Source organism: Carcharhinus amblyrhynchos, chromosome 23 (genome assembly GCF_965287045.1).
Source record: "Carcharhinus amblyrhynchos chromosome 23, sCarAmb.v2.hapA, whole genome shotgun sequence".
In the NCBI taxonomy this organism is placed as follows: domain Eukaryota; kingdom Metazoa; phylum Chordata; class Chondrichthyes; order Carcharhiniformes; family Carcharhinidae; genus Carcharhinus; species Carcharhinus amblyrhynchos.
The window spans coordinates 44,620,636-44,647,660 of NC_137346.1; the positions used below are offsets into that span (position 1 = coordinate 44,620,636).

Sequence of the window (27,025 nt, forward strand, 5' to 3'; positions counted from 1 at the left end):
AATGTTTTCCAAAATGGGCGGCACTGCTGCTTCACACTCCAGGGACCTAGGTTCGAATACCGGCTCGGGTCACTGTCTGTGTGGAGTTTGCACATTCTCCTCGTGTCTGTGTGGGTTTCCTCCCACAGTCCAAAGATGCGCGGGTAAGGTTGATTGGCTATGCTAAAATTGCCCCTTAGTGTCCTGGGATGTGTAGGTTAAAGGGATTAGCAGGTAAATGTGTAGGGATATGGGGGTAGGGCCTGGGTGGGATTGTGTTCGGTGTAGACTCCATGGGCCGAAGGGCCTGTTTCTGCACTGTAGGGTTCTATGAACCTTCACTGCATTCCTTCTTTGGCAAGTATATCCTTTCTTAGATATGGAGACTAGCTGGAAGGCAGTGTGTCACAAGGATGGGATGTGCTAATTGACTAATGGCTGGAGTGTTGCTGGGATGGGAGTGAGGGCAAGTCAAGTGATGGAATCTCCAGGAATACATTTAGTCACACTTGGCAACCCTACTCTTTGGAGGGGAGATTTTCAGCCACTTCAGCTTCTTGCAATAATTGTGGGTGCTTTCCTTTCCTGGCAGCAATAGAAACATCAATGGGTGGCACAGTGGTTAGCACTGCTGCTTTACAGTGCCAGGGTCCCAGCACAATTCCAGCCTCGGGTCACTGTCTGTGTGGAGTTTGCACATTCTCCCTGCGTCTGCACGGGTTTCTTCCAGGTGCTCCAGTTTCCTCCCACAGTCCAAGTATGTGCAGGTTAGGTTGATTGGCCATGCCAATTAGTATCAAGGGGATAGGGAGGGTAAATTCTGGGGGTGTGATTGGTGCAGGCTTAATGGCCTCTTTCAGCACGGTAGGGATTCTATGATTCTAATCAACTGTACCCCGGTCCTGGTCAGCTCAGCGCCACCATAGGCCTGGCATCACCATAGCAACCCTGTGAACATGCCATAGCGCTCCTCCCCACCCCGCTGATGGAGCTGGGAGATGAACTGTGCTTCCCCCCAACCCTCACCCCCTGCCTGATGCTGATGGAGCTGGGAAGATGAACACCCCCTGCCTGATGCTGACGGAGCTGGAAAGATGAACACCCCCTGCCTGATGCTGACGGAGCTGAGAAGATGAACACCCCCTCCTTCACGGTGACGGACCTCGAAGATGAACCGCCTCTCCCTCAGCATTCCCAACATTCTCCGCTCGCTCTCCTTCTGATTTGCCAATCCATTCACCAATCACACACCGCACTGCACCCTCTCATCCAATCAGCTGTTCTGTCTGTTCCACCAATCGGGTGCGCGGCCTTCCCTTCAGCCAATCAGCAGCCGCTTTTACACTCAGCCAATCGCCGAGCGCTGTTGGCTTTCCCGATCAGCCAGTCAGCTGGCAGCTGCCGCAGTTTGAACTGAGAGCGCGAGCGGCAACCGTTTGAGGGACAGAGACTCACACCCACCCCCCCCTCAGAGGGACAGAGCTTCGTCCCCACACCCTCAGAGGGACATAGCCTCACCCCTACCCCCTCAGAGGGACAGAGACTCGCCCCTACCCCCCTCAGAGGGACAGAGACTCGTCCCTACCCCCTCAGAGGTTCAGAGACTCACCCCCACCCCTACAACCTGACCCGGTCTCAGAACTACAACCTCCCACTCCGAAACCCCGCGGGACCTGGCAATCTGATCCGGAATGAACACGAAGGAAAACTGGGACCCGCAGCGGCTGGGGAGTAGCAAGAAGGTACGAGAGAGAGAATCCCCGGGGGAAGGACTGAGAGGGGTATATAGGGGTTTAGAGCGGTACAGTGTGTGTGTGTGTGCGCGCGCACATCTGGAGTGGGAAGGGGGCATGGGAGAAAGAGGGGGCACGTTGGGGGGCATGGGAGAAAGGGGGGCACGTTGGGGGGCATGGGAGAAAGGGGGGCATGGGAGAAAGGGGGCACGTTGGGGGGCATGGGAGAAAGGGGGCACGTTGGGGGGCATGGGAGAAAGGGGGCACGTTGGGGGGCATGGGAGAAAGGGGGCACGGTGGGGGGCATGGGAGAAAGGGGGCACGGTGGGGGGCATGGGAGAAAGGGGGCACGGTGGGGGGCATGGGAGAAAGGGGCACGTTGGGGGGCATGGGAGAAAGGGGGCATGGGAGAAAGGGGGCACGGTGGGGGGCATGGGAGAAAGGGGGCATGGTGGGGGGCATGGGAGAAAGGGGGCATGGTGGGGGGCATGGGAGAAAGGGGGCACGGTGGGGGGGCATGGGAGAAAGGGGGCACAGTGGGGGGCATGGGAGAAAGGGGGTATGGGAGAAAGAGGGGGCACGGTGGGGGGTATGGGAGAAGGGGGACATGAGAGAAAGGGGAGCATGGGAGAGTGGGGGGCACGGGAGAAAGGGGGCATGGTGGGGGGCACGGGAGAAAGGGGGATATGGTGGGGGGCATGGGAGAAAGGGGGTGCTCGGGAGAAAGGGGGCACAGTGGGGAGCACGGGAGAAAGGAGGTGCTCGGGAGAAAGGGGGCACGGGGGGTGGGGTGAGGGGGTACGGGAGAAGGGGGGGCATGGGAGAAAGGGGGCATGGTGGGGGGTATGGGAGAAGGGGTCACGGTGGGGGGCATGGGAGAATGGGGGCATGGTGGAGAGCACGGAAGAAAGGAGGCGCTCGGGAGAAGGGGGGCACGAAAGAGGGGGGTGGGGTGAGGGGGTATGGGAGAAGGGGTCACGGTGGGGAGGGTGAGGGGGTACGGGAGAAGCGGGCTACGGTGGGGGGCGGTGTACAGTGGGTGCGGGAGGGGTGAAGGGGGGTACATTGGGGGAGAGAAGGGGTGTGTGTGTGTGAAGGGGCACTGTGTGCATGTGCATGGGAGGGGACAGTGTGTGTGGTGGGGGGATGGAGGGACTACAGTGTTTGCGTGGGGGAGGGGGCACTGTGTGCATGGTGGGGGGAGGGGGAGGGACCACAGTGTTTGCAGGGGGGAGGGGACACTGTGTGCATGGTGGGGGGAGGGGGAGGGACCACAGTGTTTGCGTGGGGTAGGGGGCACTGTGTGCATGGTGGGGGGGAGGGACCACAGTGTTTGCGTGGGGGAAGGGGCACTGTGTGCATGATGGTGGAGGAGGGACCACAGTGTTTGCGTGGGGGGGTACGGTGTGTGTGTGAGAAGGGGGTACGGTGAGTGGGGGAGTGAGGATGGGGGTACAATGTGTGTATGGGGGAGGTATGAGATGGGAAGGGGGGCGGGGTTACAGTGTGTGGGCATGATGGGTGGAGAACCGTGTGTTGTGGTTTTTGGTAGAGTTGGTGAATGTTCCTTAAATAGTTTCCTGCCTTTTCCACAGCCATTAACTCCGAATAGGTTGAGTCCAAAGCCTTGCCTGAAGAAACAATTGAGTGGATCCTCCATTCCAGTGTCACCAACTGCCATCTTCTCAAAAGCCATGTCTAAAGTTCCCACTGCAGTTCCACACACAGCAGGTACTGTAACTGATTTACCAGCCTTCACCAAATCTATCAATTACTCTGATCATGGTTACTGATGTTGGAATACTTTTACATATGGGTGGCACAGTGGTTAGCACTGCTGCCTCTCAGTGCCAGAGTCTCGGATTCAATTTCCAGGCTGGGTTACTGTCTGCGTGGAGTTTGCACGTTCTCCCCAGGTCTGCATGGGTTTCCTCCCACAGTCCGAAAGACATACTGGTTGGGTGCCGAAGTGTAGTGACTAGAGAAATTTCACAGTGACTTCATTGCAGTGTTAATGTAAACCTTGCTTGTGACTAATAAACGTTACTTTTATAGGATATATGATACAGACCAATGAAAAGCTCTGGTTTTCTTTGCAGCACATGGCTGACCATCAATATAAATACTGTGCCATGTGGAGGCTGCTGTACTAATTGAATATGTCTTTACCAAGGCAAAAACATGCTGCCAGAGTTATAGTGAAAGGGATATAGATCAATCAGTGTAACCTCTGGTCAGAAAATCTTTCTGAAATTATAGTATGGTTACAGCACAGGAGGCCAGTCAGCCCTCTTGTGTCTATGCTCGCCTACTGAAGGAGCAATTTACTATTTCTACTCTCCTGATTTTCTCCGTAGCCAACACATTTCTTTCTCCTTGGAATAATTGTCAAATTCACTTTTAAAAGCCTCAATTAAATCTGCCTCCCACCACATTCTCAGGCAGTGGATTGCACATCCTAGCCACTTGCTGCATAAAAAGATTTTCTTCATGTTGCTGTTGCCTCTTTTGCCAGTAATAACCAGTGTCTCCTTGTTTTCCATCCATCAATGGGAACAGTTCTTCCCAATCCTCTCTGCCCAGATCCCTCATGATTTTGAACACATCTATTAAATCTGTCAACCATCTCCGAGAACAGTCCCGTCTTCTCCAATCTTTTACATAATAGAAACTCACAACGTCCAGAACTATTCTCGTGAATCTTTTCTGCATCCTCTAAGGCCTTCACATCCTTTCTAAAATGTGCCGCACAGAACAAGGTGCAATACTCAATTGGAGGCTGAGATTGTGTTTTATATAGATTTATAAGAGCTTCCCTGCTTTTGCACTCTATGGGTGGAATTTTACTGCCCCACCTGCCACAGGAATTGTCCCTACGTGGGATATGGTGGCACAGTGGTTAGCAACGCTGCTTCACAGCGCAAGGGACATGGGTTCAATTTGGTCTCATATCACTGTCTGAGCATGGAGCTTGCACATTCTCCCTCATGTCTGCGTGGGATTCCTCTGGTTGTTCTGGTTTCCTCCCACAGTCCAAAGATATGCAGGTTAGGTTGATTGGCCATGCCAAATTGACCCTAGTGTCCAGGATTAGTGTGGTAAATTTGTGGGGTTACGGGAATAGGAGCCTGGATGGGATTGTTGTCAGTACGGACTCAATGAGCTGAATGGGTTTCTGCAATGTAAAGATTCAATGGACGATACGGTGGTCCATGGACTTCAGGTGGCATTTTCTGACCTTGGGGAGAGCGCATCCGGAAGATCCCACTCAATATCTCTTTGATAAAACCCCATGGTGCCATATATACAAACCATTGAAGGTTGATGTGCGTATGATCTGCATATTTTGGAGTTGTACACCTACACAGAAGTCTAGGCCATTACTATATATCGGGAAAAGCAGAGGTCCCAACACCAGCCTGTGCGGGGAATCCATTATAAATCTTCCTCCATTGATTCAAAACCAGTCTTTGTCATCAAACCAATTTACTATTATCTTTTTTATACCCTGAGCTCTAACTTTGCTCCCAAGTCTGTCGTGTGACATTTGATCAAATGCCTTTAGGAAGTCCATGTATTACACATCCACTCAGGTTGAGGAGGGTCAGTCATCTCAGCTCCAGGACACCTCTGCAGGAGTCCCTCAGTGTAGTGTCCTAGGCTCAAGAATCTTCAGCTGCTTCATCAATGACCTTCCCTCCATCATAAGGTCAGATGTGGGGATGTTCGCCCATGATTGTGCAATGTTCAGCACCATTCGCGAATTCTCAGATACTGAAGCAGTGCATGTTCAAATGCAACAAGATCTGAACAATATCCAGACAAGTGGCAAGTAACATTCGCGTCACACAAATGCCAGGCAATGATCATCACCACTAACCACTGCCCCTTGACATTCAATGGTGTTACCATCACTGAACCCCCTACTGTCAACATCCTTGGGGTCATCATTGACCAGTAACTCAACTGGACTTACCACATAACAACATAAGAAGTAGGAGCAGGAGTAGGCCATCTAGCCCCTCGAGCCTGCCACGCCATTCAATAAGATCGTGGCTGATGTGATAATGGTTCAGTTCCACTTACCCGCTGGCTCCCCATAACCCTTAATTCCCTTTATTGATCAGAAATCTATCTAACTGTGACTTAAATACATTTATCAAGGTAGCCTCCACTGCTTCAATGGGCAGAGAATTCCAAAGATTCACTACCCTCTGAGAGAAGAAGTTCCTCCTCAACTCTGTTCTAAACTGACTCCCCCTTATTTTGAGGCTGTGCCCTCAAGTTCTTGCTTCCCTTCTAAGTGGAAATAATCTCTCTGCCTCTACCCTGTCTAGCCCCTTCATTATCTTATATAATGAAGGGGCTATATTGCGTGGAGGGTGGCAAATTGCGTGGAGGGTGTGGAAAGTCTGCAGGGAGATCTGGATAGGCTGTGCGAGTGGGCAAGGACCTGGCAAATGGAGTATAAAGTTAGCAAGTGTGAGGTTATCCACTTTGGCAGAAATAATAGTAGGAGGGATTATTATTTAAAAGGCGAAAAGCTGCAGCATGCTACAGTGCAGAGGGACCTGGGGGTCCTTGTGCACGAGTCGCAAAAACCCAGCCTGCAGGTGCAGCAGGTTATCAAGAAGGCAAATGGAATGTTGGCCTTTATTACAAGAGGGATAGAATATAAAAGTAGGGAGGTCTTGCTGCAACTGTACAGGGTACTGGTGAGGCCGCAGCTGGAGTACTGTGTGCAGTTTTGGTCACCGCACTTGCAGAAGGATATTTTGGCCTTGGAGGGAGTGCAGAGGTGGTTCACTAGACTGATACTGGAGATGAGGGGGTTGGACTATGAAGAGAGACTAAATAGACTGGGTCTGTACTCGTTGGAGTTTAGAAGGAAGAGGGGGGATCTTATTGAGACGTATAAGATAATAAAGGGGATGGATAGGGTAGAGGTAGAGAGATTCTTCCCACTTAGAAAGGATAGCAGAACTAGAGGGCACAGCCTCAAGATAAGGTGGGCGGGTGCAGTTTAGATCGGAGTTGAGGAGGAACTTCTTCACTCAAAGGATGGTGGAATCTCTGGAATTCTCTGCCCGTTGAAGTGGTGGAGGCTACCTCTGAATATATTTAAGTCACAGGTAGATAGGTTTCTGATAGACAGGGGAATTGAGGGTTATGGGGAGAAAGCGGGAAAGTGGAACTGATCTACTTCAGATCACCCATGATCTTATTGAATGGCGGAGCAGGCTCGTAGAGCTAGATGGCCTACTCCTGCTCCTATTTCTTATGCTCTTATATGTCTCTAAGATCTCCCCTCAGCCTTCTAAACTCCAATGAGTACAGGCCCAATCTATTCAATCTCTCCTCATAAGCTAACCCGCTCATCTCTGGTATCAACCTGGTGAACTTTCTCTGCACTCCCTCCAAGGTCAATATATCCTTTCGCAAATAAGGGGACCAAAATTGCACACGGTACTCCAATCACGGCCTCACCAGTACCCTGTACAGTTGCAGCAAGACCTCCGTGCTTTTATACTCTATCCCCTTCGCGATAAAGGCCAACATTCCATTTGTCTTCTTGATCACCTGCTGCACCTGCAAACTGAGTTTTTGCGATTCATGCACAAGGACCCTCAGATCCCTCTGCACAATAGCATGTTGTAATTTTTCACCATTTAAATAATCCATTTTACTATTAATCCTTCCGAAGTGGATAACCTCACGTGCCAACATTATCCTCCATCTGCCAGATCCTCGCCCACTCACTTAGTCTATCCAAATCTCTCTGCAGACTTTCCGCGTCCTCCACGCAATTCGCTTTCCCACTCATCTTTGTGTCATCAGCAAACTTTGTTACCCTTCACTCGGTCCCCTCCTCCAGATCATCTGTGTATATGGTAAACAGTTGAGGCTCCAGCACTGATCCCTGCGGCACGCCACTAGTCACCAACTGCCAACCAGAAAAGCGCCCATTTATTCCAACTCTCTGCTTCCTGTTAGATAGCCAATCCTCAATCCACGCTAACACTTCACCCCCAACTCCGTGTACCCTAACCTTCTGCAGCAGCTTTTGTGAGGCGCCTTATCGAACGCCTTCTGGAAATCTAAAAACACCACGCCCACCGGTTCCCCTCTGTGAACCGCACTCTTTACATCTTCATAAAAATCCAGTAAATTCATCAAACACGACTTTCCCTTCATGAATCCATGCTGTGTCTGCTTGATCGAACCATTCTTTTCCAGGTGTCCTGCTATTTCTTCTTTAATGATGGATTCCAACATTTTCCCAACTACGGACGTTAAGCTAACTGGCCTGTAGTTTCCTGCCTTTTGTCTGCCTCCTTTTTTAAACAGTGGCATCACATTAGCTGTTTTCCAATCAGCTGGCACCTTCCCAGAGTCCAGCAAATTTTGATAAATTACAACTAATGCACCTGCTATTACTTCTGCCATTTCTTTTAGTACCCTGCGATGCATTCCATCCAGGCCCAGGGACTTGTCTACCATTAGTCCCATTAGCCTACCAAGCACTACCTCTTTAGTAATAGTAATCGTTTCAAAGATCTCATCCCCTACAGTCCCATGACCGTCAATTTTTGGTAAGCTATTTGTGTCCTCTACTGTGAAGACTGACACAAAAAACTTGTTTAAGGCCTTGGCCATTTTCTCATTTCCCATTATTAAATCCCCCTTCGCATCTTCTAAGGGTCCAACGTTTATTTTAGCCACTCTTTTCCTTTTCATATATTTGTAAAAACTTTTACTATGAGTTTTTATATTTTGTGCTAGTTTAGTTTCATAATCTATTTTTCCTTTCTTTATCACTTTCTTAGTAGTTCTTCATTTTTTTTAAAAGCTTTCCCAATCTTCATATTTCTTATGTTCTAATTCCCCACTAGTTTCGGTCACTCTGTACGCTTCGGTTTTTAATTTAATACTCTCCTTTATTTCCTTAGTTATCCACAGCTGGTTATCCCTTTTCTTACATTTCTTCTTTATCACTGGAATATATTTTTGCTGAGTACTGAGAAAAATCTCCTTAAAAATCCTCCACTGTTCCTCAGCTGTCCTACCAACTAGTCTGCGCTCCTAGTCTACATTAGCCAATTCCGCCCTCATCCTATCATACTCCCCTCTGCTCAAGCAGAGGACACTGGTTTGGGACCCTACTTTCTCACCCTCCATCTGTATTAGAAATTCAACCATGTTGTGATCACTCATTCCAAGAGGATCCCTCACAAGAAGATCTGTAATTTTACCTGTCTTGTTACACAGGACCAGATCCAAGATAATTTGCTCCCTCGTAGGTTCAGTAACATACTGTTCGACAAAACTATCGCAACAGCATTCTAAGAACTCTTCCTCAAGTCCACTGCATCCGACTTGAGTCAACCAATCAATATGCAGGTTAAAATCCCCCATGATTATTGCCGTTCCGTTTTTGCATGCATCCATAATTTGCTTGTTTATAGCCCGCCCCACCTCAAAGTTATTATTTGGGGGCCTATAGACCACACCCACCAGTGACTTTCTCCCCTTATCTCCGTCCACATCAATTCCCCATTTTGCTCCTTAGGTCCTATATCGTCTCTCACTACCGCCCTGATGTTATTCTTAATTAACAGGGCTACCCTGCCTGCTTTTCCTTCCCGTCTATCCTTCCGAAATGTCTGATACCCCTGGATATTCAGTTCCCAGTCCCGGTCACCCTGCAACCACATTTCTGTAATGGCCACTAGATCATACCCATTTGTACTGATTTGTGCCATCAACTCATTCACTTTGTTTCGAATGCTATGTGCATTCAGGGAAACTTATGCTAGCCTTTATCTGGAACTGATTTGTTAGTGCATTCTTTTGATTGCACGCTCTGTCCCTACCTGTCTCAAACTGGTTATCCTTCCCAGACCATCTCCCTGCACTGCGTTGACCACCTCCCTTCTCTTGCTTGTCACCTTTTTTACTCTGCCTGAGGTTAGATTCCTGCCACCTTCTACACTCTCTGTCCTATTACATGGTCTGGAAATGTTACTAACCTCTCCTGAGCCCTCGACGCTTTTAACTAGTTGAATGTCCTCGTCATTAATCTGCACTCATACCCTCTTCTTTACCTTTGATTTTGTAATTCCCCATACCCCTGAACCCTCCCCACTATTTAGTTTAAAACCCTATCTACAGACCTAGTTATACGATTCGCCAGGACCCACATAAACACAGTGGTTATAAGAGCAGGTCAGAGGCTAGGAATACTGTGGTGAGTAACTCACTTCCTGACTCCCCAGAGCCTATCCATTATTTACAAGGCACAAGTCAGGAGTGTGATGGAATACTCCTCGCTTGCCTGGATGGGTGCAACTCCAACAACACTCAAGAAATTTGATACCACCCAGGACAAAGCAGCCCGCTTAATTGGCACCACACATCCAAACATTCAATCCCTCCACCACCGAAGCTCAGTAATAGCAGTGTCTACTATCTACAAGATGCACTGCAGCAATTCACCAAAGGTCCTTAGCACCTTCCAAACCCATGACCACTTCCATCTAGAAGGACAAGGGCGGCAGATAAATGGGAACACCACACCTGCAAGTGCCCCTTCAAGCCACTCCACCACCTTGACTTGGAGATATATTGCCATTCGTTCAGTTGCTAGATCAAAATCCTGGAATTCACTCCCTAACAGTATTGTAAGTCAACCCACAGAATATGGACTGCAGCGATTCAAGAAGGCAGCTCACCACCATGTCAAGGGCATCTAGGGATGGACAATAAATGTGAGTCAGCCAACGACGCCCATGTCACACGAATGAATTTTAAAAAAAAATCCATCCTTTGTATTATCAACAAGTTCAAGCAAATTAGTTGTGCATGATTTTCCCTTAACAAATCTGTGCTGGCTTTGTTTAATTAACCTGCGTTTGTCCAAGTTATTTGATTTATTATTGTCACATATTTTGGGATACAGTGAAAAGCATTGTTTCTTACATGCTAAAAAGGCAGTTCATACTATTCATGAAATACATAAGGGAAAAGGAAAGGATGTAGAATAGAATGAAGTTACAGATATGATGAAGAGAAAGATCCGCTTAATATATGGTGCAGCCATTCAGAAGTCTGATGGCAGCAGGGAAGCTATTCTTGAGTCAGTTGGCATGTATTCTCAGACTTTTGTATCTTTTTCCCAACAGAAAAGGGTGGAAGAGCGTATGTCTAGAGTGCATGAGGTTCTTGATTCTGCTGACTGCTTAACCAAGGCGGTGGGAAGTGTAGGCTGATTTGCGGGATAAACTGGGCTGTGTTCTGTGGTTTCTTGCAGTCTTAGTCCTTAATCCTCAATTCTAATTTTTAAAAGCTTACTCATCACTGATTTTAAACTGACTGGCCAGTTTACGTTTTGCATTTTTTTTGTGTAATATTTGCAGTTCTCCAGTCTTATGGCACCACTCCATCTCTTTCCAAAACTTGTTATAATAGAGTGCCACATTTGCTGATATTTCTCAGCTCATCATTCAGGACGCCTGACATGCTCTTGTCAAATGCTCCCTTGATATCAAGGGCAGTTACTCTCACCTCACCTTTGGATTTGAACTGTTTTGTCCATATTTGAATCAAAGCTGTAATGAGGGCAGAATCTGAGTGACCCTGGCAGAATGCAAACTGAACATCAGTAAGCAGGTTATTGCTGAGTAAGTGCTGCTTGATATCACTGTCGATGACCTTTCTATCACTTTACTGGTGATCGATAGTAGACAGATGAGGCAGTAATTGGCCAGGTTGGATCTGTGCTGTAGTGGCAATTCTCTACATTGCCACGAAGATGAGTGGAAAAGCAAATTGTGTGGAGGGTGTGGAAAATCTGCAGAGGGATCTGGATAGGCTGAGCGAGTGGGCAAGGACCTGGCAAATTGAGTACAATGTTAGCAAGTGTGAGGTTATCCACTTCGGCAAAAATAATAGTAGGAGGGATTACTATTTAAAGGGCGAAAAGCTGCAGCATGCTACAGTGCAGAGGGACCTGGGGGTCCTTGTGCACGAATCGCAAAAACTCAGTCTGCAGGTGCAGCAGGTTATCAAGAAGGCGAATGGAATGCTGGCCTTTACAGCGAGGGGGATAGAATATAAAAGCAGGGAGGTCTTGCTGCAACTGTACAGGGCACTGGTGAGGCCGCAGCTGGAGTACTGTGTGCCGTTTTGGTCGCCGCACTTGCGCAAGGACATTTTGGCCTTGGAGGGAGTGCTGGGGAGGTTCACTAGGCTGATACCGGAGACGAGGGGGTTGGACTATGAAGAGAGACTAAATAGACTGGGTTTGTACTCATTGGAGTCTAGAAGGATGAGGGGGGATCTCATAGAGACGCATAAGATAATGAAAGGGATGGATAGGGTAGAGGTAGAGAGATTCTTCCCGCTCAGAAAGGATAGCAGGACTAGAGGGCACAGCCTCAAGATAAAGGGGGCGGGGGGGCGCAGTTTAGATCAGAGTTGAGGAGGAACTTGTTCACTCAAGGGGTGGTGAATCTCTGGAATTCTCTGCCCGTTGAAGTGGTGGAGGCTACCTCGCTAAATATATTTAAGTCACGGGTTGATAGGTTTTTGACAGACAAGGGAATTAAGGGTTATGGGGAGAAAGCGGGAAAGTTGAACTTCAGATCAGCCATGATCTTATTGAATGGCGGGACAGGTTTGAAGGGCTAGATGGCCTACTCCTGCTCCTATTTCTTATGTTCTTATGTCAATTTTGTAACTGTAGTGGAAGAGCTTGGCTAGGGGCATGGCAAGTCCTGGAGCACAGGTTTTTAGTACTATTGCCAGAATATTGTCAGGGCCCATTGCCTTTACAGTATCCAGTGTCTTCAGCCATTTGTTGATATCACGAGGAGTGATTCGATTTGGCTGAAAACTGGCATCTGTAAGACTAGGAACCTCCAGAGGAGGCCAAAATGGATCACCTGCTCAGCACTTTTAGCTGAAGATTGTTGTGAATGCTTCATCCTTATCTTTTGTACTGATGAATTGGGCTCCTCCATCATTGAGGATGGGGATATTTGTGAAACCTCTTCTTCCAGTGAGTTGTTTAATTGTCCAGCACCATTTATAACTTGATGCGGCAGGATCTTAGATCTGACCTGTTGCTTATGGGACCGTATAGCTCTGTCTGTTTGTTATTTATGCTGTTTAACGTACAAGTAGTCATATGTTGTAGTGTCACCAGGTTGACACCTCATTTTTTTGGTATTCCTGGGTCCGTTCCTGGTATGCCCTTCTGCATTTTTGTATTAACCTAGAGTTGATTCCCTGGCATGTCAATAATGGTGACGTGGGGGATATGCTAGGCCATTAACTTACAGACTGTGGTTGAGTATAATTCTGCTGCCTGGTCATGAGTTGCTAGCTCTGTTCGAAGTCTGTCCCATTTAGCATGGTGGTAGTGCCACACAACACGAACAAGGGTATCTTTGAGTGACAGTGGAACTTTGTACCCACAAGAACTATAAAGTGGTCACTCCTACTGACACTGTCATGCATAGATGAATCTGCGATAGGTACATGAAATTAGGTTTTTTCTTTCCCTCTTGAAGGATTCCTCACCACGTGCCACAGTTCCAGTCTAGAGCTATGGCCTTCAGGCCTCGGCCAGCTCGGTCAGTGGTCGTGCTGAGCCTCTCTTAGTGATGGACATTGAAATTTCCCTCCCAGCGTACATTCTGCACCTTCCTCCAAGTGGTGTTCAAAATGTGAAAGTATGGATTCGTCAGCTGAGGGGATGCAGTACATGATGATCAGCAGGAAGTTTTCTTGGCCGTGTTTGACCTAGTTCCATGAGATTGTTCCAACTGCGCAGTAATGCAACAAATCAGTCTCACTTTATCATGCAAATGTTCTCTCTCTAGGCAACCAGACAATGGAGTCACCTTGACACCAACTGATGCTATGAGCTGTATTTTGTGGATGTAGATTGGCACAAGCTGGCTAAGAGTTGTTGCCAGCTTGTCATTTTTACTGCATTTGAGACAACACATGAATCCTTGGCAAGAATTCATGTTGTTACTCTGATACCAGAGAAAAGGAACAATAGTTTTGTGGAGAGACTGGAAACTGGGTTTATTCTTGGAGGGAACAGGTCAAAGGAAGATTTAATTAATATGTTCAAAGTGAAGGTTGGTTTTGATAGATTCAGTAGCATAAAACTATTTCCAGAACAGATGGTAAACAATGTTGTGATCTGGATAGCACTGCTTTTGATAGATTCAGTAATACTTTCAAAAGGAAATGAGATATTTGAAGAGAAAAAAAACTTCCAGGGTTGTGGGAGATGAACAGGAACATGGGACTAATTGGATAACTCTTCCCAAGAGCAGGTAAAGGCATGACTGGCTTCCAGTGCTGCATCATTCCATGATAGTAAGACCCCTTTGGGCTTGGCAGGTAATACCAGCCATGCAATGTACAATGGAGTCTCATTCTGCTCAATTCCATACCATGTTGCATGGCACTTCCAGGTGGGCTGTGAACATTAGACATTTTGTTTACCCTGTTGCCAGTCATGTCAGACCCCTTATTTCCTGTTCTGTATTAGGGGATCTGCTCTGTCCACACCGTCAGGGATATTTTTACGGTTGGAGCCTTAACTTTTGAAAACTGAAATTATTGTGCCATTGGTTGTCCACATATAGATTGTCAATGTCCTTTTACACCAGAGTCCAATAGAAAATAAGATTGTGTGGTTTCAATCTTTCCTGTAGCTTTGGGATCTGGAGTTGAAAGAGCAGTGACAGAACCAGAAAGACAGCAGCTGGTTAAGTAAGTATCTTTTATTTCTTCACTGTGTAAATTCTGTTGTTTATTTGTGTGAGCTGTAATTAATCGCTTCCCGTTCGCTAGTTGCCTTTGCCTACCGAATAAGAGTCACTTCAGATCAAAAAGTAAAGAATTGGCTGTTACTCGTTTTGGGATACCCTAATCACACAAGCTGCAATCTGTTGCAGATAGCATGTACTTCCTATAATACATCATACGATGTAGTGTATTTCATACATTAACCAAAACTTTAGGAGTTGTACTATATTTATCCAGCAGAGGGTGTTTTGAATAGCAAATAGCTATTGAATAGCAGCCCAGTCCCAGTCCAGTCTTTCTCGGCCAAAACTGCAGAGACCAGTTAACACAAAATGTTGCTTAAGTTGGTCCTTCTACTTTGACTTGTCTGTACAAAGCTTTTAAAAATGGAACTGTGTAAAGTTCGTGTTTCTGGCCAGCTCCAAGATTGGGCATTGTGTGGCAGGTGGATCTAAATGAATGGGGCGCTGGTTAGTTTATCTTCCTCCTGAGCCAGTTACTAGCCATATGACCAGTTTGAAACCAGCTTACAATGTTGCGGGTGGTCAAAGCCCTTGTTCTGTGGCTTCAGTCAGAATGTGGTGACAGTTGAAAGATGCAGACATCCCTATAGATCAAGATTCATAGCATAAGAAATGCCACCATTATCTGTCTGTACAAATGCATGTTATGCACCAATAAATCTTGGTAGTTATCAAGTCAAAATATCTCATCTGTCTGCGCACGGGAAAAATCCTCAATACAGAAAAAATCCTCAATACAGAAAAATGTGCTGTGTCCCTAGTTTGAATCTTTGATTTGGTTTTTCTGTCCCTTCAACTCTTGCTCCTTAACTTTCTGAAACAGTTTTGAATATTACATTTGCACTCACTAAATGAATGTTGTTTTTGAAATCAGAAACTGGTCCATTGATAACTTTGACATTGGTCGCCCTCTTGGAAAAGGCAAATTTGGAAATGTGTACCTGGCTCGTGAACGGGATACAAAGTTTATCCTGGCACTAAAAGTGCTCTTCAAGTCCCACCTTGAGAGAGAGAATGTTGAGCATCAACTCCGAAGAGAGATTGAAATTCAGTCTCATCTCAAGTAAGTCAGTGTTTATTTTTAATTTGTCCCCGCACACCTCTAGGCCATTGGGGAAATTATTTTCACATCTTATTGTTCAAGTGCTGTAGCCTTTGAGGGATTCATTCTTGACTTCAAACTTGTGTCTTTTATCTCTGTATACTGGTTTCTGTTCCTGGCCATGCAAGAATTTGCAACTTACTTAACTGTCTATAATCTCATTTATCTGCAGTGGCATGAGTGGAAAAATCATAAGGCTGGGATAATGATTTGTTTCTTTTCTATAAAAGTGAGTGTTTCATTTCCAAGATGTAAACCCTCTCTCCCCTAAAGTCAGTTTGCAAAAATGCTTTCACTCAAATCCACTTGTGAACTTCACAAGTTAGGTTCACAAGTTAGACTTAGAAGTTAGAACTTCACAAGTTAGATTGTTTCACAATCTCAATGGAATTTGATCCACAGTTCTTGCTGAAAAATGATTTGAGGACAAATGATTCCACAACCGATGGTTTCTGGTTGGTCATTGCTAACAACATTCATGATGCGCTGCTGTTTAAATTTCAGGCATCCAAATATCTTGAGGCTTTACAACTACTTCTTTGATCGGACAAGAATTTATCTCATGTTAGAATATGCCCCTCGAGGAGAGCTGTACAAAGAGTTGCAGAAACGTGGATGCTTCACTGAGCAGCAGAGTGCCACTGTGAGTAAAGATCAATAAATGATGTACATTCATTGCCAACTGTAAAGTGATGCATAACTGTAATGGTTATTGTTAGTTCTATCCTGTCACCTTGTGCTTTGCACCTCTAACTTCCACTAATGACATCTTATTCAGTTCCTGGGAGGGAATAAGGTGACTGTCTTCTAACATTTCCTAGTGAAGTATCTAACTGCAGCAACAGGTTTGGGGTTGTAAACTTGGCATGCGAAGAACTGCTAATGGAAATTGCAAGTTGCTTGCCCGGGCCCAGTCTCGTACTGCAGCCATCGGCCAGAGATCAATATCTCATGTGTGCATGGGTGTTCCAAAGATGTGTGAGAGTGGCAATGCTGTATTTAGGGATTGAATATGGAACTAGGCCTGTTGAACTGCTGAATTGACTGAGATTTAGTTCATAAATTCATAAAATGGAAGAGCAGAAGTAGGCCATTCGACCCTCGAGTCCGCACTGCCATTCGATCATGGCTGATATGCTTCTCATCCCCACTTTCCTGCCTTCTCTCATAACCTTTCAACCCATTACCAATTAAAAATCTGTCTAACTTCTCAAATTTAATCACTGTACCAGCATTCACCGCGCTTTGGGGTAGCGAATTCCAGATTCACAACCCTTTGGGAGTAGTTTCTCTTCAACTCTTTTTCAAATTTGCTACCCTTTATGAGAACAAGGAGCAGGAGTAGGCTATCTGGCCCATTGAGTCTGCTCCGCTATTCAATAAGATCATGGTTGATCTTTTCATGGACTCAGCTCCACTTACCTGCCCGTTCACCGTAACGTCTAATTCCTTTACGTTCAAAAATTTATCTATCCTTGCCTTAAAATCATTCAATGAGCTAACCTCAACTGCTTCACCGGATAAGGAATTCCACAGATTCACAACCCTTTGGATGAAGATGTTCCTCCTCAACTCAGTCCTAAATCTGCTTCCCCTTATTTTGAGGTTATGCCCCCTAGTTCTAGTTTCACCTGCCACTTCTCTGCTTCTATCTTATCTATCCCCTTCATAATCTTATGTTTCTATACGATCACCCCTCATTGTTCTGAATTTCAATGAGTATAGTCCCAGTCTACTCAGTCTCTCCTCATAAGCCAACCCTCTCAACTCTGGAATCAACTTAATGAATCTCCTCTGCACCCCCTCCAGTGCCAGTGTATCCTTTCTCAAGTAAGGAGACCAAAACTACACAGTGCTCCAGGTGTGGCTTCACCAGCACCTTATATACCTGCAATATAACTTTGCTGTTTTTAAACTTCATTCCTCTAGCAATAAAGGACAAAATTGCATTTGCCTTCTTAATTACCTGCTGCACCTGCAAACCAATTTCTTGTGGCTTTTGCACAAAGATATCCAGGTACCTCTGCACAGCAGCATGCTGCAATTTTTTACCATTTAAATAATAGTCCATTTTTCTGTCATTCCTACCAAAATGGATGACCTCACATTTACCAACATTGTACTCCATGTGCCAGACCCTCGCCCATTCACTTAGACTATCAATATCCTTTGCAGACTTTCAGCATCCTCTACACGCTTTACTGTGCCGTTCATCTTAGTGTCATCTGAATTTTGACTACACTTGGTCCCCAAGTCTAAATCATCTATGTAAACAATTGCAGTCCCAAAACTGATCCCTGAGGCACACTACTAGTCACTTTTTGCTAACCAGAAAAACGCCCATTTACCCCCGCTCTTTGCTTTCTGTTAGTTAACCAATTCTCTATCCATGCTAATACATTACCCGTAACACCGTGCACCTTTATCTTATGTAGCAGTCTTTGGTGCGGCATCTTGTCAAATGCTTTCTGGAAATCCAGATACTCCACATCCACAGTTTCCCCATTGTCCAGTACACATGTAATGTTCTCAAAGAATTCTATCAAATTAGTCAAATGTGACCTTCCCTTCATGAACCCATTCGTCTAAGACTATGACCTCTCATCCTAGAATGCCCCACCAGTGGAAGCATCTGCTCCACGTCTACTTTATCCACACCTTTTATCATCTTGTATACCTCAATTTGATCTCCCCTCATTTCTTCTAAATTCCAGAGACTATAGGCCTAAACTGTTCAATCTCTTTTCTTATGACAAATCCCCCATCTCTGGAATCAATCTGGTGAACCTCCTCTGAACTGCCTCGAATGCCACTACACCTTTCCTCGGATACACAGACCAAAACGATGCACAATACTCCAGGTGCCACCTCACCAGCGCCTTGTATGGTTGCAACAATACTTCCTTATCATTATATTCTATTCCTTTAGCGATAAATGTCAACATTCCATTTGCTTTATTATCTGCTATACTTGTGTGATAGTTCTCTCTGACTTGTGAACAAGGACACCCAGATTCCTCTGCACCGGAGCATCCCAAAGTCTCTCCCCATTTAGATCAGTCATCTACCCATCTTTGTGACCAAAATGCATGGCTTCAAATTTACCCATGTTAAACTCCATCTTCCACATTTTGGAGCACCCTCTTATCTATATTCATTTGTAAGGTTCTTATTTCCTCATTGAAACTTACTGTCCCGCCTATTTGTATCATCTGCAAATTTGACTATAGAGCCAAATCAAGTCATTAATATAGATTATAAATAGCTGGGGCCCAAGGACCGAACCCTGTAGCACCCAACTAGTTAGTTACTTGCCATCAAAAAAAAAGTCCGTTTATCCCGACTGGATTGGTAGCATAAGCTATCAAATAAACCTGTTGGACTTTAACCTGGTGTTGTGAGACTTCTTACTGTGCTTACCCCAGTCCAGCCAATCTATATGGATTTCAGTAAGGCAATTGACAAAGTCCCGCATGGTAGGTTGGTAGAAAAGATGAAGGCTCATGGGATACAAGGCCAGGTATCTAGATGGGTTGAGAACTGGCTTGCAAAGAGGAGACAGAGAGTAGTAGCGGAGGGGTCCTTTTCTAGCTGGAGGTCTGTCACTAGTGGTGTGCCGCAGGGCTCAGTACTAGGACCTCTTCTCTTTGTAGTGTGTATAAATGACTTGGAAGAGGGAGTAAGTGGTGTGATCAGCAAATTTGCTGATGAACATAAGAACATAAGAAATAGGAGCAGGAGTAGGCCATCTAGCCCTTCGAGCCTGCCCCGCCATTCAATAAGATCATGGCTGATCTGTTGTGGCTCAGTTCCACTTTCCCGCCCTCTCCCCATAACCCTTAATCCCCTCTCTTATCAAGAACCCATCAACCCGCTTCTTAAAAATATTTAGCGAGGCAGCCTCCACCACTTCAACGGGCAGAGAATTCCAGAGATTCACCACCCTTTGAGTGAAGAAGTTCCTCCTCAACTCCGTTCTAAACCGCCTCCCCTTTATCTTGAGGCTGTGCCCCCTAGTCCTACTGTCTTTTTTGAGCGGGAAGAGTCTCTCCACCTCTATCCTATCCATCCCATTCATCATCTTATACGTCTCAATGAGATCTCCCCTCATTCTTCTAAACTCTAACGAGTACAAGCCTAGTTTATTCAGCCTCTCCTCATAGCTCAATCCCCTCAACTCCGGTATCAGCCTAGTAAACCTCCTCTGCACTCCCTCCAGGGCCAAAATATCCTTGCGCAGGTGCGGCGCCCAAAACTGCACACAGTACTCCAGCTGCGGCCTCACCAATGCCCTATACAGCTGCAGCAAGACCTCCCTACTTTTATATTCAATCCCCCTCGCTATGAAGGCCAGCATCCCATTCGCCTTCCTGACCACCTGCTGCACCTGCAAGCTGGGTTTTTGCGACTCATGCACAAGGACCCCGAGGTCCCTCTGCACCGTCGCCTGCTGCAGTTTGGATTGGCAGGCAGTGAGGAGCAGTGTCTGGCAATACAACGTGATATTGATAGGCTGGTATATTGGGCAGATATATGGCAAATGGAGTTTAATCCAGATAAATGTGAGGTGGTGCATTTTGGCCAGAAAAAGGTAGCGGGGAGTTATATGATAAAGGGTAAGCCCATAAGGAGTATAGAATCGCAGCGAGACCTAGGGGTGCAAGTGCACAAGTCTTTGAAGGTGGCAGTACAAGTGGAGAAGGTTGTGAAAAAAGCCTATGGTATGTTAGCCTTTATAGGAAGGGGTATAGAATATAAGAGCTGGAGTCTAATGTTGCAGTTGTATAGAACGTTGGTTAGGCCGCATTTAAGAGTACTGCGTCCAGTTCTGGTCGCCTTACTACCGGAAGGACGTGGAGACTCTGGAGAGAGTGCAGAGGAGATTTACCAGGATGTTGCCTGGTATGGAAGGACTGGGTTATGAGGAAAGATTGAACAAATTGGGGCTGTTTTCCCTTGAAAGACGGCGACTGAGCGGGGATCTAATAGAGGTATATAAGATTATGAAGGGTATAGATAGGAAATAGCTTACCACAGTTTACTCTATGTTAGAGACACACAGTACGAGGGGCCATGGGCTTAAGGTGAGGGGGGAGAGGTATAACACAGATATTAGAGGGAGGTTTTTCACACAGAGGGTAGTGGGGGTATAAGAACATAAGAAATAGGAGCAGGAGTAGGCCATCTGGCCCTTCGAGCCTGCCCCGCCATTCAATAAGATCATGGCTGATCTGTCGTGGCTCAGTTCCACTTTCCCGCCCTCTCCCCATAACCCTTAATCCCCTCTCTTATCAAAAACCCATCAACCCGCTTCTTAAAAATATTTAGCGAGGCAGCCTCCACCACTTCAACGGGCAGAGAATTCCAGAGATTCACCACCCTTTGAGTGAAGAAGTTCCTCCTCAACTCCGTTCTGAACTGCCCCCCCTTTATCTTGAGGCTGTGCCCCCTAGTCCTACTGTCTTTTTTGAGCGGGAAGAGTCTTTCCACCTCTATCCTATCCATCCCATTCATCATCTTATACGTCTCAATGAGATCTCCCCTCATTCTTCTAAACTCTAACGAGTACAAGCCTAGTTTATTCAGTATGGAATGCTCTGCCAAGTAAGGTGGTGGAGGCAAGCAGGCTGGAGTTGTTTAAGAGTAACTTAGACAAGCACGAGTGGGTTGGAGATGGGTGGATATAGGAGATTGTTTTAAATAAGGTTCATTAGCATTGGGGCATCCCTGGTAAGATAAATGGATATGGTATGATAATGTTTTTTCTCCTTTCATTCACAGGTTTTAAGTCGGTCCGCCTTGTTGCCCATCAAGGGGCATACACGCGATGGGTCGTACAAGGGCTGCTCTTGATTGTTCGAGATTGGCCTAGTGCTTCGTGTCGTTAGTGTACGCTTAAACCGGACCAGATGCTGGGCAAGACGACAGCTCAGTGACTATCACTGATTGCTGTGCAGACACATGGATTTGGGCTGGTGTCTGTGGGAGTTTGCGCATTCTCCCCGTGCTTGCGTGGGTTTTCTCCGGGTGCTCCGGTTTCCTCCCACACTCCAAAGATGTGCTATTAGGCTGATTGGAAGTAATAAATTGTCCCTAAATTAGTTTCCCTCAATGTGGATTGCCATAAAACAATACATAACGGTCATGGGTGGAGGGGGGGACTGGTAGTGTTGAGGTGGCAGCACAGGCTCGTTGGGCTGAAGGGCCTGTTTCCTGGGCTGTTTTTGTTCGTTGTTGTTGTTAACCCTGGCATCTCCACATCAAGGTGGCAGAAGACAATCACCAATCCAAGCTAATAAATTATCCCTAACCCCATGTGATCTAACCTTGTGAATTAACTGTTGGTGCAGCACCTTATCATACACCTCCAGGGTATAGTTTTTTTTATGCCTATTTAGAAATCTAAATAGTATGGAGAAAGGTTAACTTATAAATCTGCTTTGAAATGAATGGAGTGCTAATTGTGACTAAAATATAATGAAGTTTATCTGGCTTGTTAGATCAGTGAAGTTTAACTGTAAGATGACTTCTGATTGCCAGACCAGATTCCTCAGACTGCCATGCATTATCCATGGGTACGGGGGGGCGGCAAGGTGGTACAGTGGTTAGCACTGCTATCTCACAGCTCCAGGGGCCTGGGGTCAATTCCCAGCTTGGGTCAATGTCTGTGTGGAGTTTGCACGTTCTCCCCATGTTTGCGTGGGTTTTCTCTGGGTGCTCCAGTTTCCCCCCACAGTCCAAAAATATGTGGGTTAGGTGTATTGGCCATGCTAAGTTGACCCTTAGTGTCCCAGGATGTGTAGGTTAGAGGGATTTGGGTGGTACAGTAGCTCAGTGATTAACACTGCTGCTTCACAGCTCCAGGGGCCTGGGTTCGGTTCCCGACTCAGGTCCGTGTCTGTATGGAATCTGCACATTCTCCTTGTGTCTGAATGGGTTTCCTCTGGGTGCTCTGGTTTCCTCCCACCCACAGTCCAAAGATGTGTGCGTTAGGTTGATTGGCTATGCGTAGGTTAGAGGGATTAGCGGGTGAACATGTAGGGTTATGGGAGTAGGGCCTGGGTGGAATTGTGGTCGATGCAGACTCGATGGGTTAAATGGCCTCTTTCTGCACTGTAGGGTTTCGGTGATCCTATTAGCGGTGTTATGGGGATGGAACCTGGGATGCAGACTCGATGGGCCGAATGGCCACCTTCTGTACTGTAGGGTTTCTGTGATTGATTTCTATGACTGTATCTGCCTCAGGCTTCTCGTACACTACTTCTGACTGAAATCCATTAGTTTTTCTTTAATGCTGCACAGGAGATTCACTAGGTTTCCTCCCACAGTCCAAAGATGTGCAGGTTAGGTGGATTAGCCATGTTAACTTGCCCTTGGTGTCCCGCGGTGCATAGGTTAGAGGGATTAGCGGGACAAATAGGTGGGATTACGGGATAGAGCATGGGTGGAATTGTTATTGGTGCAGACACAAATGACCTCCTTCTGCACTGTAGGGTTTCTATGACACTCTATCCCACCTTGTATAAATGACTTTCCAAAAGATGGCTGTATTTGACACTGGTTCTGATGGTGTTCCTAACATGACCACTTAAAATGTATTTAATTTGGATTAAGAGTAGAAACTGATACTGAAGATGTTTTTGTGATTTGAATATTGCAGTACATGTTAGAGCTGGCAGACGCACTGCATTATTGTCATTTAAAGAAGGTGATTCACAGAGACATCAAACCAGAGAACTTGCTGCTGGGCCTGCGCGGGGAGCTGAAAATAGCTGACTTTGGATGGTCTGTTCATGCTCCGTCATCAAGGTTTGTAACAATCATCAATTGCAATGACCTATCTGCACAAGTACCAGAAAACCTGTCACTTTGGTGCCTGATCTAGAAGATTGTTTCCACTAAAGTGCACAGTGATCAGGAATATATTGTGGAAGGAGCAAACACCTTGCCCAAGCCATTTACTTTTGTGATGGTCACAATTTGACAATCGTAAAGGAACGACACAATGCAACATAGGCCAGGCACAGCAAATCAAAATGAGAGAGAACGCTGAATGAGATTCAAGCAAATGGGGTTGGAATTTATAATTTTTTTTGGAAAAATACCAATTGAAGAGTGTACAAAATTCAGATCTAATCCTACAATTGGGAATTAGCCAGTCTTTCGTATGTTGCTCATTGGAATTTGAAAGTAGCTTACAATGGACAATAGATCAGTGAGCCTAATTCAGTGCCAGACAGGGGGATCAACATGTTGTACTTTCTGCTCGATTAACGTTGGTCAGACTGGGATCATCACCTCTGGTTCACAGTAAAATCTCCATTGTGATGTGGATACAAATCTTTGGTGCCCTATTTCTGAGCGGAGTTCCTATCCTACGCCTGACTTGTCACCTAACATCACTGACATCCACTTCAAATATCTCCTCTAACTCCACCTTTCCCTAATCCTAATTCAAACTTTCATTCAGTGACTCAAGTATATGACTGCCTGCCTGCTCCACAAATTATTATTTACCAAATCACAGCAGCCCAGATTCTCCAGTACACCAATCTGCATTGCTACTTTTCCTGTAACACAAGTAACACTGGAAATATTCACCAGGTCTGGCAGCAAGTGCAGGGAAAAACAGAATTAACTTTTCAGGTCTTTGGCCTTTGATCCAAACTGGGAAACCTGAACATTAATTCTGTTCTTTTCTCTCTGCTGATGCTGCCACATCTTTTAACTATTTTGCTTTCCTGTTGTTTTTCTGCCTGTCAAGCTCTGCTAGTGTCCTGTATCCAAATGTTTCTTTAAACAATGTTCCTGGATCTGATGTGTGCGGTCTGAGGACACACATCTATCTGTTCTCTGCCCTACTGGCATTTGAACTGTTATATATTCACCATCTGGAACTCCCTCAACCTTTATGCCACATCATTTCCCTTCCCTGCTTTCCAAAGCCTCTTTTCTGCCTTTGATTTCACTCTTGCTTGTTTTCTGGAGTAAGCCAGGTGTGGATGGAGATTTCGAAACATACATACTTTGATCTGCTATTGTGAATACATCTGAGGCTTTCTTTGCTCAGCGTGAGGTATAACCTGAGAGTGATATGGCAGGTGTAAGAAAACCAGTTTTTTGCTTATAGTTCCCACCTGTGGTTTAGAACATGTACATTGCTGTACTTCAGTGAATCAGACATTGAGTTTTACTAGTAGCAATATTGGGGTGGGTGATTGGTGAGCTTCTTCCAGGCATTTTAAGTTTTATCTGTTTTATATAAGTTTTTTATATATCAAATCCTTTGCAGAAGAAAGACTTTGTGTGGCACTTTAGATTACCTGCCTCCAGAGATGGTGGAAGGGCGCTTACATGATGAAAAAGTAGACTTGTGGTGCCTGGGAATTCTGTGCTACGAGTTCTTGGTAGGACACCCTCCATTCGAATCATCGTCTCACCAGGAGACATATAGGAAGATCTGTAAGGTGAGCAGCTATATATAGGTGGAGTTGTGATTTAAAGTTTTTAATTTAACCCTGGCCTGTGTCCAGTAATACATTTGGTACTCACTCTTGAAAACACTGGTCTAAATTGTGGTGAAATCTGCTTGTCATCAGTAAGCCTAATTTAGAATTGTCTTTGAATCAACTTTTTACAAACTTGATATTATTGCATCTTTGACTATTTCTCAAACAGAATCAAAATCCAGATTATCAATTTTTCAGGTTGACATCCATTTTCCAGCTAGCATGTCTGAGGGTGCCAAGACTTTAATCCGCCAATTGCTGCGACATAATCCAGCACTGAGACTTCCTCTCAAGGGTGTGATGGAACATCCATGGGTGAAATCCAATGCCCGGAGGCTCCTTCCACCAGAATGTGCAGGCAGCAGTGAGAATGAAGGCCCACCTCGCTAAACTCTGGCGATTTGACGCATTGTATCCAAGCCCTGTAATTTGTAGTCACTATCTGTAAATACTTTGTATTTTATACTCCATTTTCTTATTCTTCCATCCCTGATCCTCCCTGCTGTGCTCTGTGTTACCGTAGTGTTGGAAGTCTCCCAGAATTTAGTACTGATAGTCAGATTTTTATAGAAAAGATTTAGTCATTTGGTAATCTAGGTCTTGAATAGTGCTGAAGCTTTTTATCTTGCACTCATCAGGACAGATGCAAGAATGCCAAATTTCAAAGAGCAATAATTCGTACGGCATGAGACTGCTGGTTGATTGGCATGTTGACTGTGGCTGACATGTTGCCACAGAGGCTAATCAGAGGCAATTTGCCAACAGTCATTTTCTCTACAGTATAAATTGCAATTGTTTAAAATTTGGCATTCTTGTGTTTGTCCTAAAGTGGAAGGTGGAAACCTTGAGCAACATTTCTATATTGTTGAAAAGACATTATTTGGTCATTTCAAATTCAGTGGATTTTAACATTTGTTTTGGCCATTGATTGTAATGAGTACTTTAATATTAATCATGTTCTCCCTATCAGTGTTTCAATCTTGATCTTTGAATAATTCTTATACCATTTACACTGTCAGTTTCTGAAGCCTCTAGTGGAGATAGAACATGTATTTAAACCCTCAGGACTGCCACTGCTGCTTCAAAGGAACTGACAGCTCAACTGTTTGCAAAATAATTTTTTTGCCACCAGTTATATAAATTTCACACGCTTATAAGAAAACATTGTGAAATTGAGTCAATGGTGCATGTGGCACTTCCTCCTGAAAAACAGACATGACCATTAAAATATGGTGTATTTTCTGCTGGTTTTATTTACAAATAAAAATACCCTGAAACTTAATGTCCTGAAATGACTGGCCTTCATAAATTAATCTTTCACAGAAAATACTTGTACATGAGCTGGGCTGCTTGGGTAATGTCTATACTGATATGTCACATCAGTTTACTGAATTTGTATTCTGCTACAGAGGGCATAAGTAACATCCCAGAAATAGCTATAAATCAGGAAGAAGGGAGGGAAGAACTCGGGAAAATTACAATCACTGGGGCAGTGGTATTGAGTAAATTGTTGGGTCTGTGGGCTGACAGCCCACAGGTGCAGATGGACTTCATCCTAGGGACATAATTGATGCATTGGTTTTAATTTTCAAAACTTATGTAGATTTGGGGAAGGTTCCATTAGAAGATAGCAAAATGTAACTTTATTCAAAAATGGAGACAGGAAGCAGAAAACTTACATTTAACTAACATCTGTCATGAGGTGGTGTGTTTGCTAGTGGGGGGAAACCTACGGATGGGGATGTGCTGCCCATAGGACCAGAGAATCCCACTGGTGTGAACAGTTGTGAATTCTAGCCATTCTAGCAGGACATTGGCTTGAATTTTTCCAAATCAGATAGCATGAAT

The 27,025-nt window shown here is 45.4% G+C and overlaps 1 protein-coding gene across 1 annotated transcript; it reads left to right on the forward strand.

Annotated features, from left to right (window-relative positions):
- The first annotated feature begins 1,522 nt into the window (after positions 1-1,522).
- Positions 1,523-26,459, forward strand: LOC145357224 (aurora kinase C-like). The gene is made up of 8 exons (XM_080210378.1): positions 1,523-1,721; positions 3,308-3,443; positions 14,450-14,507; positions 15,441-15,629; positions 16,173-16,311; positions 23,329-23,477; positions 24,961-25,135; positions 25,376-26,459. Exons 1-8 carry the CDS (start codon positions 1,671-1,673, stop codon positions 25,565-25,567), a joined length of 1,089 nt encoding a protein of 362 aa, XP_080066504.1. The 5' UTR covers positions 1,523-1,670; the 3' UTR covers positions 25,568-26,459.
- Positions 26,460-27,025: the final 566 nt, after the last annotated feature.